Source organism: Teleopsis dalmanni, chromosome 2, assembly GCF_002237135.1.
Source record: "Teleopsis dalmanni isolate 2A chromosome 2, ASM223713v2, whole genome shotgun sequence".
Lineage (NCBI taxonomy): Eukaryota > Metazoa > Arthropoda > Insecta > Diptera > Diopsidae > Teleopsis > Teleopsis dalmanni.
This window is the reverse complement of record NC_051847.1, coordinates 79559394-79575426: the sequence shown is the minus strand read 5'-3', so window position 1 is coordinate 79575426 and position 16033 is coordinate 79559394. Positions and strand designations below refer to the sequence as shown.

Sequence of the window (16033 nt, the reverse complement as noted above, 5' to 3'; positions counted from 1 at the left end):
TAGATGATCTTTTAGATACCGACACTGATTTGTCAATATTTGAACATTTTAAATTGAGTGATTATAGTTTTGATTCATGAATGATTGCTTCAAGCAAATATTTATCTATTTACATATTCTATGTTTATCAATAGAACATAAGATATCATTTTTTATTTATTTAAGACAGAATGACGAAATTATAGAGAAGTTTCAAACAGTAGTGAGCTACAACAACAAAAATTATTTTTATATTATTTTTTTGTGAATATAAGTTGTAATTTAACGTCAAATTTTCCAGACGAATGGGACTATTATATTTTAATAGAAACTTATTATATTTCATAAAGAGGTTTTTGTTTTTTCTCATTTTAATTAATTGAATATTTGGTTAACCATACAGCTGTTTCGAGTATTGCCAAATACCTATCAACAGTGGTCTTGGAAATAATTCTTGTATTTAATTATTCGTAAATAATTATTTTTGAGACTGCAAGTACCAGGAATCGGACACGTGTCCTGCCAAATTTGAAGCTCAGAGTTAGCGCAACTTAACTAACTTAAGATTAAGATATATTACTAGGAAAGACAGGAAATCTAGAATCTAATGAGACCGGCAAATTATTTTTCCAAAATATATGTTATTACCATAAAAGAATATACGACAGCGGATACCCATGTCAAAAAATTAGTTGTCTCCTCCAACTAAAAATGAAGAAGGTATAAGAAAAAAGAGAAACAACAGAATACTTTTTATAAATGGTTAGATCTGGCAAAATTAAAACATTTTATTATGAAGTCTAAAAACTTTTGGAACTAATTTCTTTTAATTAAAAAATATTGAAGATGTAATGAAAAAGAGCAAAAAGAAACAACAGAATACTTTCTTTGTAAATGCCTAAAGCTGACAAGATTCAGATGTTTTATTATGATATCTAGAAGTCTGGGAATTAATAGATAGTCAAATTAATTTTTCAAAATATATGTAAATATCGTAATCAAGTTATTATCAATAAAGTTATCATCATAATAAAATCTTTATCCAACTAAAAATGGGGAAGAAGCAAGGAAGAGTAAAGACAAAGTGTAGAACACTTTCGCTTACAATTGTCAAGATTATGTTGTTTTACTATAAAGTCTGGGAGCTAATGGTGCCAAACTTATGGTGTAATTTAATAAAGAAATGGCTAGGGGATTCCCATGGTTTTTGCCTAAACATTTGTTAAAATTTAATAAAGAAATGGCTAGCGGACACTCATGCGAAAAAATTAGTCATTCTCTCCAATTAAAAATGGAGAAGGCATAAGAAAGAAGAGGGAAAAGAAATAATAGAATACTTTTTTGTAAATGCTTAGTTCTCACAAAATTAACTCATTTTGTTATGAAATCTAGGAAGTTTAGGAACTAATCCCTTCTAATTAAAAATAGAGAAGGCGTAATGAAGAAGAAAAAAGATAAATAACGGAATACTTTCTTTGTAAATGCTTAAACCTGGCAAGATTAATTTCTTTTACCATGAAATCTCGGAAGTCTAGAAAAAATGGAGTTCTTGGACATATTAAAAATAGTTGTTGCTAAAATATTCTTCTTTATTGACTTTTTAGCAGACTATTTTTAAATCTCAATATTTAACACAATCGGGTGTTTGGAAGCAAGACAGTACCTATGTGCTACTTTGCGAGAAAATAAAGAAGACTTAAATTAAACAAAACAACCATCACGCAATTATGATAATCAAGATTATCATATGTAAACAGTATTTTAAGCAGCAATTAATGTTAGATCATCGATAAAAAAATATTTAAAATATTATTTGAATATGATATCTGATGTGTAGAGATTGAAAAAGTAGCTTAAACTGTGAAATAATTTAATGACTACATAATACCATACAGAATAAGATATATATAAGCACATTTAATTAATATTTATTGTTTGGTTTAATGCAAATTAGATAATGAGCTGAGTATCCCATACAAATTTTATTTCTTGAAGAAAGAATAAAAATTTAAGTAAATTGTGTTAAATAATTTACTGATTAATGGAGTAAATAATATTATTAAGCAGGCGTATGATAGTACTTATACATTACTTTTTTTTTAAATAATTAATTTATTTATTCATACATAACCTTTAACTTTTAAGTGTATCTTATGTAACAAGTATTATTATCAATTAAACATGTCTGTAATTTAATTTAGGACTGTGTCAATACTAAAGTATTAGGAGGTCAACTGACTATGACATATGATTTTAAGAGCTGTTTTAATTTCACGTTCGTTTAAAAATTATAAAGAAAGGTTGAGTACTTATATTACATTCATAATTGCGATTACCTGACTAATTTTCGAAATTAAAGTTAGATTCAGTAAAGCAATAATATTTACCGTCATTACTTGAAGTGATCAAGTCGTACATAGAAAACTTAAGTATAATATTTATGAACTGCCATATTAAATTAGATTTGCAAAATATCCATCATTAGTGGTTTTGGAATTATTTCTTGTATTTAAATATTTGTAAATAATTTTTTGAGATTGCAAGTACCAGGGATTGACAATACCGGAATTGCAATAACAGATCCAGGATGGCTATTTGGTAGTACTTGAAACAGTTGTATGGTCAGGCAAAAATTAAATTAATTAAGTAAAATAATATAAGAATAATTTTTGTTGTTGCAGTTCAGTACTGTACGAAATCTCTCTATTAAATGCCACAGTTTCTGTTAACGTGAAAATAGTCAGTACTGTTGTATTAACGAGAAAATCACATTTCATATTATATATATATAAATAATAGCATGTGATGAATTACAATAATAAAATTATTTTCACAATAAATTGTTGACCTCTCTTCTATTTCAAAGCATTGTCTGCATCAAATTTGACTTTAAATAAATTCAAAATATATTAGCGAATTTCAAAAGTTCAAACATTTCTAATATGATATATTGCCAAAATGTATTTTATTATTTAAATAATTTAAAGACAGAAAACCTTTTACTTTCACCGATAAAACTGATTTAATCATCATATAAATTTGATTTAAATTCCTAAAATAAGATTAATTATCCATTACACTCTCAAATAAATTAATTGGTTTTTAATCATAAGCAATATCAAAGGCAGCCAATGCATACATTATCAATAATTAATTAAATTATAACAGATTTGGAGTAATGAAATTAATCAACCCAATTTAAAGCATTTACCTTTGCACTTGAGCGTGCACTAATTCAATTAATTAGTCGAAACTCGTGAGATAAAAAATGTTCGTGAAAAGTCTTTGGCCTGAATAATTTAATTCGCGTAACAGAAATCAGCTGTGGCACATATTATATATCTTTTGACCGTCAGTGACCGCAAATACTCCCACAAAATAATCGTACAATTACACTTAGTTTTATAATTTTTTGCGGCTTTTGAGAGTTGCCCATATTGAAAATGAGCCTCATTCACAGCAGTTATTCACACTCTGAATGAAATCAAAAGTAGTGAAAATACTTTAATAATTATTACAATCAAAGCCCAAAAAAAAAAAGAAAACAAACAAAAAAAAAACCAATGTATTATCTAATATCTTGCATACTTAACAGGTTTCCCCTGACATAACACCACCCACATACTACCAGTACAGTTCAAGAAATGATACTTTTTTTTTCATTTTTTAATCAAAATAAAATATAAATTTTTACATTTTTTTGCAAATAAGTAAAAAATAGAGAAAACAATCACAAAAAAAGTTTAAATAAACACAATATTAATCATTTATTATTTAATAAATTTTTTATTTATTTCGAATTTATTGTGTGTAGTGAAGCTCAGCAATTTAAGGCATTAAGATGACTATCAAAATATTTATTTTATTATCCAGAAATAAATCAAAAATTATCTCATCACACATATTTCATGTGTCGGATATGCACGCATATTTAAAAGTGTTTTTGCAACTTTGTATGAAACATTGGGGCATGAAAAAAATTAAAGGCTTAAATCAATTTGGCGAATATTTCATGAAGATTATTACATGAATTATTTCGCAATACATTTCAGTGATGCTTCACTGTTGCAACAGTGATGGAATTCCTAAAAGAGAAACATATGACATTGCTCGAAAAAAACAATAAATGGTGTGGATTATGCCATTTAATTAAATTGCAACTTAATTTTAAATATTTTTTCATTGACATTTAAGATTATCATTTTATATATATACTAGATAACCCGACAAACGTTGTTTTGCCTTATAAATTATTTCTAGTTTCTAGATAAATTCTAATGTAGACAAAAAGTAACTTACTTATTATAAGTGTGTAAGTATGTGGTATATGCATGAAATAGGCATGGAGTGCTATGAACGAAAAGGATAATAAAAATAACAAACGCCAAACAATATTATTTTTAAGTTATTATAGTTTATTTATTAAATTATTAATTTAAAATCAATAGATTTTATGATACCAAGTTCCCTGGCAACAACTGTTGTATCTTCAAATTTAAATTGTCTTGGATTGACTGTAAATAATAATAATGATAATGGGCCAGTAACATTAACCAACAACAGTCGAAGATAAAAGTACTCAGTGTGTCTTGGATTAACTATAAATAAGCGTTTGATTTAAATAAATTGAGACATGCATCAACTGGTGAAACTTGCTTGCGGGGCATCCATTTTTTTGTTTAAGGCCATGTGAAATAGCGTGGTACTTGTGAATAGAGTAATGTTTTTGCAAAGGCACCAAAATCATCCGTACTATTAAACAATTCAAAAAATGCAGTGAGTGCAGATTTAGGTGGATTTGTACCACGATCAATCACTGTCTCGTTCGTGAAAAATACACGCTGACCATTTTCAAGATGGACGGCTACCTGAACAGCTGCTGGATCCCGTTCATGAATTAGAAAGCCGAAGATACGCCAAGCAGCTTCATTGGAGGTGATGTACCGACCAATTTGGTAGAGCGTAATTTCACCGTTTTTGTTCATTGGAGGAGCATTTACATTAGTATTTTCTACTCTAAACACAGCCATACCACCGCCTTTATGGACATACTTATATATTTGATGCTCTTCACAGAACTGCAAAACTCAACATTAATATAAGCATTGTATGTCTTGCTTAGCAGAGGCGAATACGTTACCACCCGCCATTGTCCCCCATTATCGGGATTTCTTCGACGATATATTGGATATCCGTCGGTATTTGTTATAGTATCATTAGTGAAATCTTTAGAAAAATTTTTAGTACATTTTCCATCTGCCATGCAAGCCGAAGACGAAGAACGAAGTCGATGTAAATGCTCGATGTACTTGTTGGCGTAGTTACATAAAATATTAAGAAAAAATTTTTCTTTTTCAAAAATATAAACAAAATTTATGTCAAAAAAATAAAAAATTTTTTGTTAAGCACTAAGGATATTTTTACTGGGTAGGGACTCCCTAATCACTTTAGCGGTATGAAAAATAGATAGTAGCCGATTCTCAGACCTACTGAATACGCATATAAAATTTGGTAAAAATCGGTAAAGCCGTTTCGGAGGAGTACGGTAACTAACATTGTGACATGGAAATTTTATTTATAAGACCGCAAACAGACATCGTTTGGCCTTGCGACTTATTGATGGTCTTTGCAAATGCCAATCTAATAGGAAATTGAACGCGTTTGAATTAAATTGGCATGTCTGTGAGAATCATTGGAATTCGTGGCAATAAAAGTTTTTCGTTTCGGACCTTGCCATTCAAAATGGTGGCTTCGATAATGTTTTTCATCAATTTTTTAATTACCAATCGCGTACTATTGCATAGCCGTGGCGGGTTCAAATTCCGAAGTAAAATAATCGGTGATCCAACTTTCAGTCGTAAAATGTGTGGTGGGATGCCTGGCAAATTCAGTGAGTTTAAAAACTCTGCTGGATAGTTTACAACTTCGTTGGTATCACAAACTGTATCGATCGATTTGTATGATATTAAGTCGCTTGGCAATGTCTGTTTTATCTTGAAGTTTAATTCATCAACGTCCACGTTTTTTTTGCTGCTAATGGCTCTTTCTGCCAGCCAGATTTATGTATTGTATGTGTACATCTGGAAATACGCGGTCAATGAGAGCATTTTGGGAATCAACGATAGTACAGAAATTAGGGGCAGTTTTATGAATTCAGTATTTTCATAGACAACAACTTTTCATATCATAGCAAGTTTTCTTTTTCAAAAATATAAAAAAATGTATGTCAAAAAAATAAAAAAATTTTTGTTAAAGCATTAAAGATATTTTTGCTGGATAGGGATACCCTAATCACTTTAGCGGTATGAAAAATAGATAGTAGCCGATTCCCAGACCTACTGAATACGCATATAAAATTTGATAAAAATCGGTAAAGCCGTTTCGGAGGAGTACGGTAACTAACATTTTGACAATGTTAATTTTATATATAAGATATTAAAATAATTATAATTTGAACTATAATATATACATAAAATAGGTTAGTTAACCACGAAATGGCAGACTACATATGCCAAGTTGAATTTTTAAAACATAACAGTTGTATGTACACTGTAACGCAGTAGATTACAGTAAACTGTTAAGCGCATGTTAATTGATAACATTTTCTTTTACCAATTACAGACTGATGAAATAAGTTTTGCATTTTAACGCTTATTTCCAGAATTGGTTTAGTAAATCTTTTGGTTGAATATTTTTAATCAGTAGTTGTATATAATCACTGATATAATAATTAAATTATATCATTATAATTATATAAATAATGCCTGAACAAACAGAATAGTATTGAAATTTAACACTTAAAAATAAAAATATATAACTAATTAATTCAATTATTCTGCATCTGGTTTATGATTTTGTTCTAATATAAACACAGCAAGTGATTTTGTTAATAAAACTTTCAGAGCAAAGTAACAAAACTCCAGAAAAAAGTACGAACATAAAAGTTAAGTACGGCTTTGGGTCAGTTGGTTAAAGAGCGCTGACTCTGAGCTTCAAATTTGGCAGAACACGAATTCGATTCCTGGTACTTGCAGTCTTAAAAAATTTTTTACGAATAAATCAATACAAGAATTATTTCTAAGACCACTGATAATGGGTATTTGGCAATACTCGAAACAGTTGTATGGCCAGCCAAAATTTCAATTTATTAAAATAACACAAAAATTATTTTGTATAATGTTTTTCAAAACTACTTTTTGTAACTAATATCTCATTATTATGAGATGTTATGGATGTATCTATTTCTACGTCTATTTTTATCTGAAAACGCTTCTAAAGGATATACACATATGTATATTTTTATTTTTTGTGTGTTGAGAAGGTGGAATGCTTAATGCACTATAAGACCAACCGTCGTCGGAATGGTAGTATTCAACGAGATTTACTCCCCCTCGGAACCGCTTTTGCAATACTTCGAGAGGGTCTTTTTTATGTTGGCATTACAGGCTTCTATTTTTTCACCGCATTTTTTTGGTGTCTGCACTATTTATTAGCATAGTTTCTGGTTCTCCAGTTTATGTTTAATTTTTTCGATTTGAGGAATTGAATCACATATGACTCTATCGTTCACCAGCTTTTTGCGTTCCCTCTCATCGTCACCACTATATTTTCAGAAGGGTTTGCTCCACATTTCGATGGTTTGCTCATGATCTTCTCTTGTCATTTGTTGAGTATAGTAGGCGGACATATATATATAGTAGGACATACATATATGCAAAAATTCGTTATGCGTATATGGTTTTTGAACCAACAATTTTATCTAAAATTGTATTTAAACCGCATATACTATACGCTATAATGCGTATAGATATCTCTATTTCCATCTAAGAACCTTTTTTTAAAGGTTATAATAAGGGTATAAGGCTTTTTTTGGGGGTATATGTGCGATAATGCGTTGTTATGAATATTCTTTTTTCAAATTAACATTTTTTATGTAAAATTCTATCTAAAGCGTATATATACTATAATGGATATTGGTATATAAATTTGAAACCCCTTTTTAAATGGCATATATACGATAATGTCCTTATACTGATTTCAAATCCGAATTTTTATTAGAAATCTCTGTTTGAAGCACAAATATGTGATATTGAACATAAGAAACTATTTTCTAAAGGATATTTATAAGAAAGTATGTTGTGATTATTCTTTTTTCCATATTATTATCTATTTAAAGAGCAAATATACGATTATACAGTAATCGTATTTAGTTTCTTGGATCCCTTTTCTTCAATTCTTAATATTTGTTAAGATCAGTTTATTGTGATAGTTCCCTTTACCTGAATTTTACATATACCATACTATGTTATATATGTGTGCAGATATGTGTAGGAATTTAAATTTAAATGTACAAATTTACATATATATCTTTTTAGAAATTATGCGAGATTTCGAGTCCCACTCCTGATACTATGAGAGGTGGCATCTTCTCAGCTGATAGAAAAAACGTTTAGTCATCTGTACCCTGGAACTTGCATAGTGTCTAAAACATTATATTGTAAATTTGTGTATAAATTTTATTGAGGGATAGCAACTCGAGTCTCTAATTTTTGTTTGGACTTCAAATAGATCACTGTAGCAAAACATTAGGTACATATAACAATCCCATTACTATACTAAGGTAGATAGGTTGAAAATTTACTTACTTGAAACTCATCGTGCTTAAAAACTGTTATCATACCTATATCATATGTTTTTAATAGCAGTTAAAAAATCAGATATATATGTTATATATACGTGTATATATTTAATGAAGAAAATCACATATTGCTTTACACTTATTGCCAAGTTATATATATGGAGAAATTTTATTACTAAATGATATTTAATTTTTTCCATTTTGTAAAAAATCACTAAAGTGCACTATTTCAATTATTTGCAAAAAGCTAATCAACTTCTAATGAAGTCGAAATTTTTACAGTTGTCGTTTAAGACTTGCCAGATATGCAAAATATAATTGATTCGGTTCTGGTCTACCTAGTATAAAGCAAAATGACCTACGTAACTTTGGAGTATAACTTAACACTAATAATAAAATAAAGACCTATAAATCTATTTTTTAAATGAACTATGAACTGAAGTATTTTTATAGATACTTTAAAGTAGTTTTTGCAATAAAAAATTGCAGTTCATTTTTTAAATAGTATTTTACTTCCTTTTATTTTTAGTGTAAATTTAGAGGCTATTATTTTATATCATTTAGGCCACTAAAAACGGCCCATTAAATCCTTTTTAATTTTTTCCTTTCGATTTTATTGTATGGCTCAAAAAGTAATAAATTGAAAAAGACTGCGATAAAGACGGCTTTGGTAATAAAGGCACTCAGTTAATTTAATGCATTGTGCAGAGCAATAAATTTGAACCCCAATTTGAAGTATTAATAATACTTTTTAAGATACTTTGCATCATATGTCAAAAGTGAATTTGTTTTTACATAAGATGTGTGCAACTGAAATTTTTTCATTTAATTTATATTTTGAAATAAATGTTGTACATTAAAGTTACCGTTTGTATCAGTAAAAATATATAATATATTTTTTACTGGTACAAAATATTCGAATCCATCAAAATTATCAATTTCGCATTACTCGTATAAATTTTGGTAGATATTAGCAAAATGAATCATCAGCTTTGGTCGCGCGCTATTTTGGTCAAGCCTAAAGATCACTTAGAATCTCACGCTAGGGCGAATATCAAGCCCTTTGTCGCCTCTTTCGAAACTAGCCAGTGTCCGCCATCAATGAGTTGCCTTTTGGGCTGGGAATATGGTCGGATGTGGGTAAAGGAGCGTGACAAGTTCGTGGCCGAACGCAAAAGGAAGACTGCAATGCGTCATAAACTTCCTGATTACAGCAAGTGGCTTGAAATGCATAAACCCAAGAAGAAGGAATCTAAGGAGTAAATATTATTATATATTTCTTTCATACTTAAAGAAATGGTATTTATTAAGATTTGTGGCTTTTTAGGAATATCTTCTTAGGCAGTAAGTGAGGACTGAGTGATATCTAAATCGAAAATTCTATTGGTTGGACAGAGATTGGATTGATCAAATGTTAAGAACTCATAGAGGAAAAATAAAATGTTTTGCGGTGCAAGGTAAGTAATTTTAACATATATAAAGAGAGTATTTAATAATGAAATTTATTTTTGTTTGTTTGACTTGACTTACATGGCTTGACTTACATGGCTTCTTGAAAATATTTATTTATCAATTGCAGAACAATTTCTATATATTCAATATAACCACATAGTGATTATAATATATAATAATATAATAATACATATATAATTATAATTATATTTAATAAATTGTTATTACGATCAATATTCAATATGTTTCGTCGTATTTCACACAATTTTATTTAATCACGAATTTTTATTTTAAAAATAACAGCCTACCGAATTCAAAAACGTGGACATTAATATTTAATTTAATAATAAAATCTATGTGGCAACTCCTTCAACAGTGGTATTTTATATATTACATATATATTACAATATAATATATATATTATGTTATTATGTGTATTATATGCATTTTGTGATATATCTGGCTTACTGTTTTAATAATCAAATTCTTAAATAAAAAATATAAGGTCAATGTTTTCAAAAATGGTTAACTGTTGATCTACGAATTGTCTATAATTTAATACTCACCAATTAGACCATATAAAACATATAAAATTAAGATATTCTAAAAAATGCTCTACTGAACTGCGGCAAATGAGCCTATTAAAAACCTAAATATCATTAATTTAATATATTGAAGGCATGGTTATAATATATATTATATAATAACAGAGTTATAATATGATTCAAAACGTGTATAATTATTGATTCCAAGATCCTAGATTTAATTTGGTCCAAAATGTATATCATTAAGAAGTGTTGTTATAAACTCGGATAAATAAAACCTAATGACAAACCGAACAATATCTCTGAATGTAAGATCCAAGACTTCATTCGATTCCATATGCGTCGTACTGTACTTGTTTTTGGCGATCGCATGACACAGCTAGGTAAGAGATAGAAATGCTTCACTATTTCAAAGTTCCATCTCTAAAAAATGGTTGCTAACAAGATAATGTGCAATTAAATTAGCAGAGATTGATTTGATTTCATATATATTTAGATTATTAAGTCTGTGAATATTGCCACAGACTTCTGAAATTGATTTTAGACTTCCAGGTATATAGGTTATAAAAGAAATTAAATTTTGGATAGAGATGCGTTATCCGCGAGAAACTTTAACATAGTTAACATGTACACTGCAAAAAAATGTGCAACCGAAACTCAATCATTTTTGAGAACTTGTGCTTAAAACAGCTCTGATTAAGATTTTCCTTAAAATAGGGACGAACCGGTTCCTTTTTCCCAAATATTTAGATAACTTAGGGTTTCTCTTCGTCTTAATTGGAATATATTTTTTCTGATAGTATTCAAAGCAATAATAGCTTCAAATAGTTTTTAAAGATATTATTATCTATTAAATGATGATTAAAACTTTTTTTATGACGATTTCATATATCTGTATAAATTTATTTCACAAAAGCGATAATATTACTATAATAGCCCTATAGCATACGATAGTAATTTGATCATTTTAGTGACTTTTTGAACTTCGCGCGTAATGAGTTTCAATGCAACACTGCTCATGTCAACAACTATCTACCATGTCGTACTATAGTATTTCAGTATACTTTTGTCAAGGCAAAACAATTCATAGTATTTATTGTATATGTTAATTGATCATTGCACAATAATTATTAAATTGGATAAATTATAAAATTAAATCTTTTTGCATAATTTCCTTAACAACACGTACGTTAATTCACTGACTTTATAAAATGCAATTAAACTGTAATATATTAGAAAGACATTGTTTATATATTATTTATAGTGATTTTAAAGAAATTTTCATAGCCCTGCGAAAGTGATTAATGATTTTGAAATAAGTAATTTTTACTAAAAAATTTATATATAAAAATTTTATATATAAAAATTGTCTCTTAAACGAAAAAAAAGCTCAACGCAAGTCTTAAAAACCATATTATCTATATATTGCATAAATACCAATAATGTTATAATAAAATGATTTAATAGTAAATGAGATATAATAGAATAAGTTAACTATTTTAAGAAAAAAGTGATACACATATATGTGACATATACTGTTATATTGGTATATGATATAATATGTGTAATATAAAAGACAATATTAATAAAAAATTGATAAGTCAGTTTTAAAAATTAATTTTAATAAATTTAAAATAACGACAAATCATAAAACAACAAATTTTATAAAAATAGATTAAACTAATAATTTAATAAATTTCTTCCTTTTTTTAAATATAATATTGTATTAATAATATAAAATTGCTATTAAACTAAAGAAGCTGCTTTACAAAATTTAAGAAAAAAAATTAAAATATGAAATATTTAATAATATATCAAAAATATATATATTTCAATAATCAACACGTAAAGTATTATACATTGTAGTACTTACTTATAAGCTATAATAAATAAATTTAAAAAAAAATATATAATTACTTAATAGAACTGATATAATAATATCTATATTGCAATTAAATATTATTTTAGCAGAATGTTAAATAAATTTTTAAATAATAATGTATTGCTATATATTTATATATTAGGCGCCCAAGTTAACATATAAAATCAAAATGTTAAGCTGTAATAAATACAAAAAAAAAAAAATTAAGTAAAATAAATTGTAGAATAATTCCAAAACTAATTATTAAAATGTTTGAAACGAAAAGTATATATAGGTAGTTAAAAAATAAAATCATTTCAAAAATCTATATCAAATTGTTGTCAAATACAAATTGATTGATGAACAATGATTCAAAATTTTAAAAATATGTAAATAATTTTTTTATATAAAAAATGTAAATAAAATAAACAAGAAGAAGAATATAATTTTAAAAAAAATTGAAAAATTAATTCTTATATTTATATAAACAAAACTAATTATATGTATTATTATTTTGTATGAAATATTAATTCGAGTATCTAAGTAAAAATGCAAGCTAAAAAGTAATTTCTTATAAAATTATACAGGAGTAAATTAAATTAATTGTTAATATTATTAACATTTCAATTAACATCATAAAAATAATTAATGATAATTATAATTAAGATTAGTAATGAATTTATATATTAAGATTATTAACCAAATAGCAACGATTATTTAATAAGAAAATAAAATAGTTGCAATATAATAAAAATCATATATTATAGGTGAGTAATATTTAATAAAAACTGATTAATTAAAAATTAAATTAAATCATACATACGCAAACAGAAATTTTTAACCAATATTAAAAATTAAATATAAATAAATAAATAAATATATTAAAAGTTTCAAAAAAATAAAAAAAAACATTTATTTCCCTATATAAAAATAATGTTTGCAACACGATATGTACTTAAAAAACTTAAAAATTGATTAACTAAAAATTAAAGAAATAATTTAAATATAATCTGGTTTCGGGTCTCTAAGTCTTAACAAATAAATATTAATAATAAAAAACAATACGTTATTAGGTGTTCTTAAGGTTTAAATACGATTATAATATTTATTATTTCAGACTATCTATCTGTAAATTTTTAATTTATTTATTTGTCAACAAAACAAAAATATTTAACAAAAAAATTAATTTTAAAGTTTTAAAGTATAAGGAAATGAACTGTTATATCCCGAAAATGCATATTCATATTCACATAAATATTTCTTACCGCAAAGTTGATTTATATACGTATATACCATATAAATAAATTTTTTTTTTACATACAAATATATGTAAGTTTGTTCAATAAATTAATTTTAACTGGAGTTCGGTTAGTTTTAAATTCATAATAATTTTATTTTAGAATAATATAGAATAAAATTAATAATAATGATTAATAATGATTATTTAGTTGAATTATTTATAAAACTATACATAAACAATTTACAAAATATTATTAATACTTTTTAATTATCAATATTTGAACTACCTCGCAGATCTTTTTCAATATAAATAATGGAAATTATTAAATTTTATTAATAATGATTAGACTATTTTTAATCGTCATTATTTATGCAAATAAATTTAATTAAAGTCCAATAAAAAAATGTTCTATTATTAAAAATTGAATTTAATTGAATAAAAATATATATATAGAAATTCCATAACATATGAGAAAAATAAATTAAATTAAATTGAAATGTATAAAAAATCTTTTCCTAAAACATTTCTAATAAAAAATATTTGTTATCAAAAATTTAATATGAGATGTACCATATAAATTTATGCCACTAAGTATAAATTATTAATAAAAATAAATTTAAATATTTTTTGTTATAAAATACTACAATAATTTGGTTAATTATTTTTTATTATTTTTTTATTTTAAGACAATATTTATATAAGGTAGCGACTTTTGTATTATTTTGCGGTCAAAATTTATTTAAAAAATAAATGTTTAAATTAATATAAATATGTTTCAGTTTTATGATTTTAAAAATATATATAAACATTTTGCATAACAATAATAATACTTTAAATAAAAAAAAAGTATGAAAAAAATTAATATTTCCTATTTGAAGGATTATATATTTTAGATATATAAAAAACATTAAAATTTAAGATTATTTTTATATACTCTTTGTAAGTACCCTAAAGATAACTATAAACTATAAATCAAAATAATATAAATAAATTATTAATATATTGTTATTACGACCAATAATCAAACAGTTTTTTTATTGTCTTATTATTATGTTTTTAAAAAAAATTTATAATTTTCTATGTTAAATAAACCAACTAAGCCCATTAATAATAAAAAAACTAATAAATGAATTATAATAAAAATTAAAATAAAAAATAATATAAAGAAATAAGTAAATAAAATGTATTTATTAAAAATAATTGAAAAGTATAATAGACAATAAATAATTAACAATAAAGTAAACTATTAAATATGTTTTTTTAAAAATAATTTAAAAAGTTACATATTATTCTATTAATTTAATATATATCGTGTCCAAAATATATGCATATGTATATACGAAATGTTTAAACTTAAATTATAATTTTTATTTTATTTATTTAAAATCAATTATAACAAAATCGTATAGAATGACTTACCTTCGCTTCGTTCAAGTTCTTTTTAATTAAAACTTTTTTTATTTTAGTTATTTATTTATTAATCACTAAAAGTTTATATTTATTAAATGTAATTTATTTTAAATTTTAATATTTTAAGCACTTTAATTTAATAATTATTTTTATTATTTATTAATTATTAATTGACTTTTCAATACGGTTTTCTCGTCGCAGGGCGCTCGATTGCAAGGTGAAGAGGTTTTCGATAAACAGGCTGTACAGCGCAACACAAGGCAAAAACAAAAACAAAAGAAAATGTTAAGCAAACATCAAAACAAATGAAACAAAACAAAAATTTTTTTAAAATATATATTTTTTTTGTAATAAATTTTTTTGACATTTATTCAAATAGAATCAAAATTTGCAAATACAAAATTAAAATAGCAACAACAAGACTTTTTTTAATTTTATTTTTAAAACTCGAAAAAGAAAACACAGCTATTTAAAAAAAAAAATTTTTTCTGAACAATTATTAAAAATCTTAAAAATTTTTTTTAAATTATTTTTTTTTTTTAATTTTTATTTTTTTTTAAATAAAAATTCTTTTTTTAATTTTTAAAAATTTGCAATAAAAATTCAATGCTTGAGTTTTTAAATAAACAAAAAAATTGTATAAAATATGCAACGCCAAGCAGCGGAATTATGCAAAAATAAACAAGAAGTGCAAATATGGAAACTGGCAGCAGCAAATACAAACAAAATCAAAATAAAAATAAAAACAAAAAGAGAAAAAAATTTAAAATTTTCAAGAAAAAAACTGGTAGCAGCTGAAGACGTTCCGATCATTGGCAAAAATAAAATAAAACATGAAAAAATAAATAAAAAACAAAATTAAAAAAAAAAATTAAGATAAAAAAATAAAAATAAAAACAAAAAAAATC

At 25.3% G+C, this 16033-nt stretch overlaps 2 protein-coding genes across 2 annotated transcripts in view; one reads left to right on the top strand and one right to left on the bottom strand.

The window, feature by feature from the left end:
* The window catches only part of LOC119679805, a 136980-nt gene extending 121787 nt beyond the window's left edge, over nucleotides 1-15193 (bottom strand). The window contains exon 1 of the mRNA XM_038092353.1: nucleotides 15135-15193. The gene's annotated coding sequence lies outside the window, so the exon portion shown is untranslated. The remainder of the gene's footprint in view (nucleotides 1-15134) is intronic.
* LOC119679807 lies at nucleotides 9459-15385 on the top strand. The gene is made up of 3 exons (XM_038092356.1): nucleotides 9459-9876; nucleotides 9945-10074; nucleotides 15327-15385. Exons 1-2 carry the CDS (start codon nucleotides 9596-9598, stop codon nucleotides 9967-9969), a joined length of 306 nt encoding a protein of 101 aa, XP_037948284.1. The 5' UTR covers nucleotides 9459-9595; the 3' UTR covers nucleotides 9970-10074; nucleotides 15327-15385.
* The last annotated feature ends 648 nt before the right edge of the window (nucleotides 15386-16033 follow it).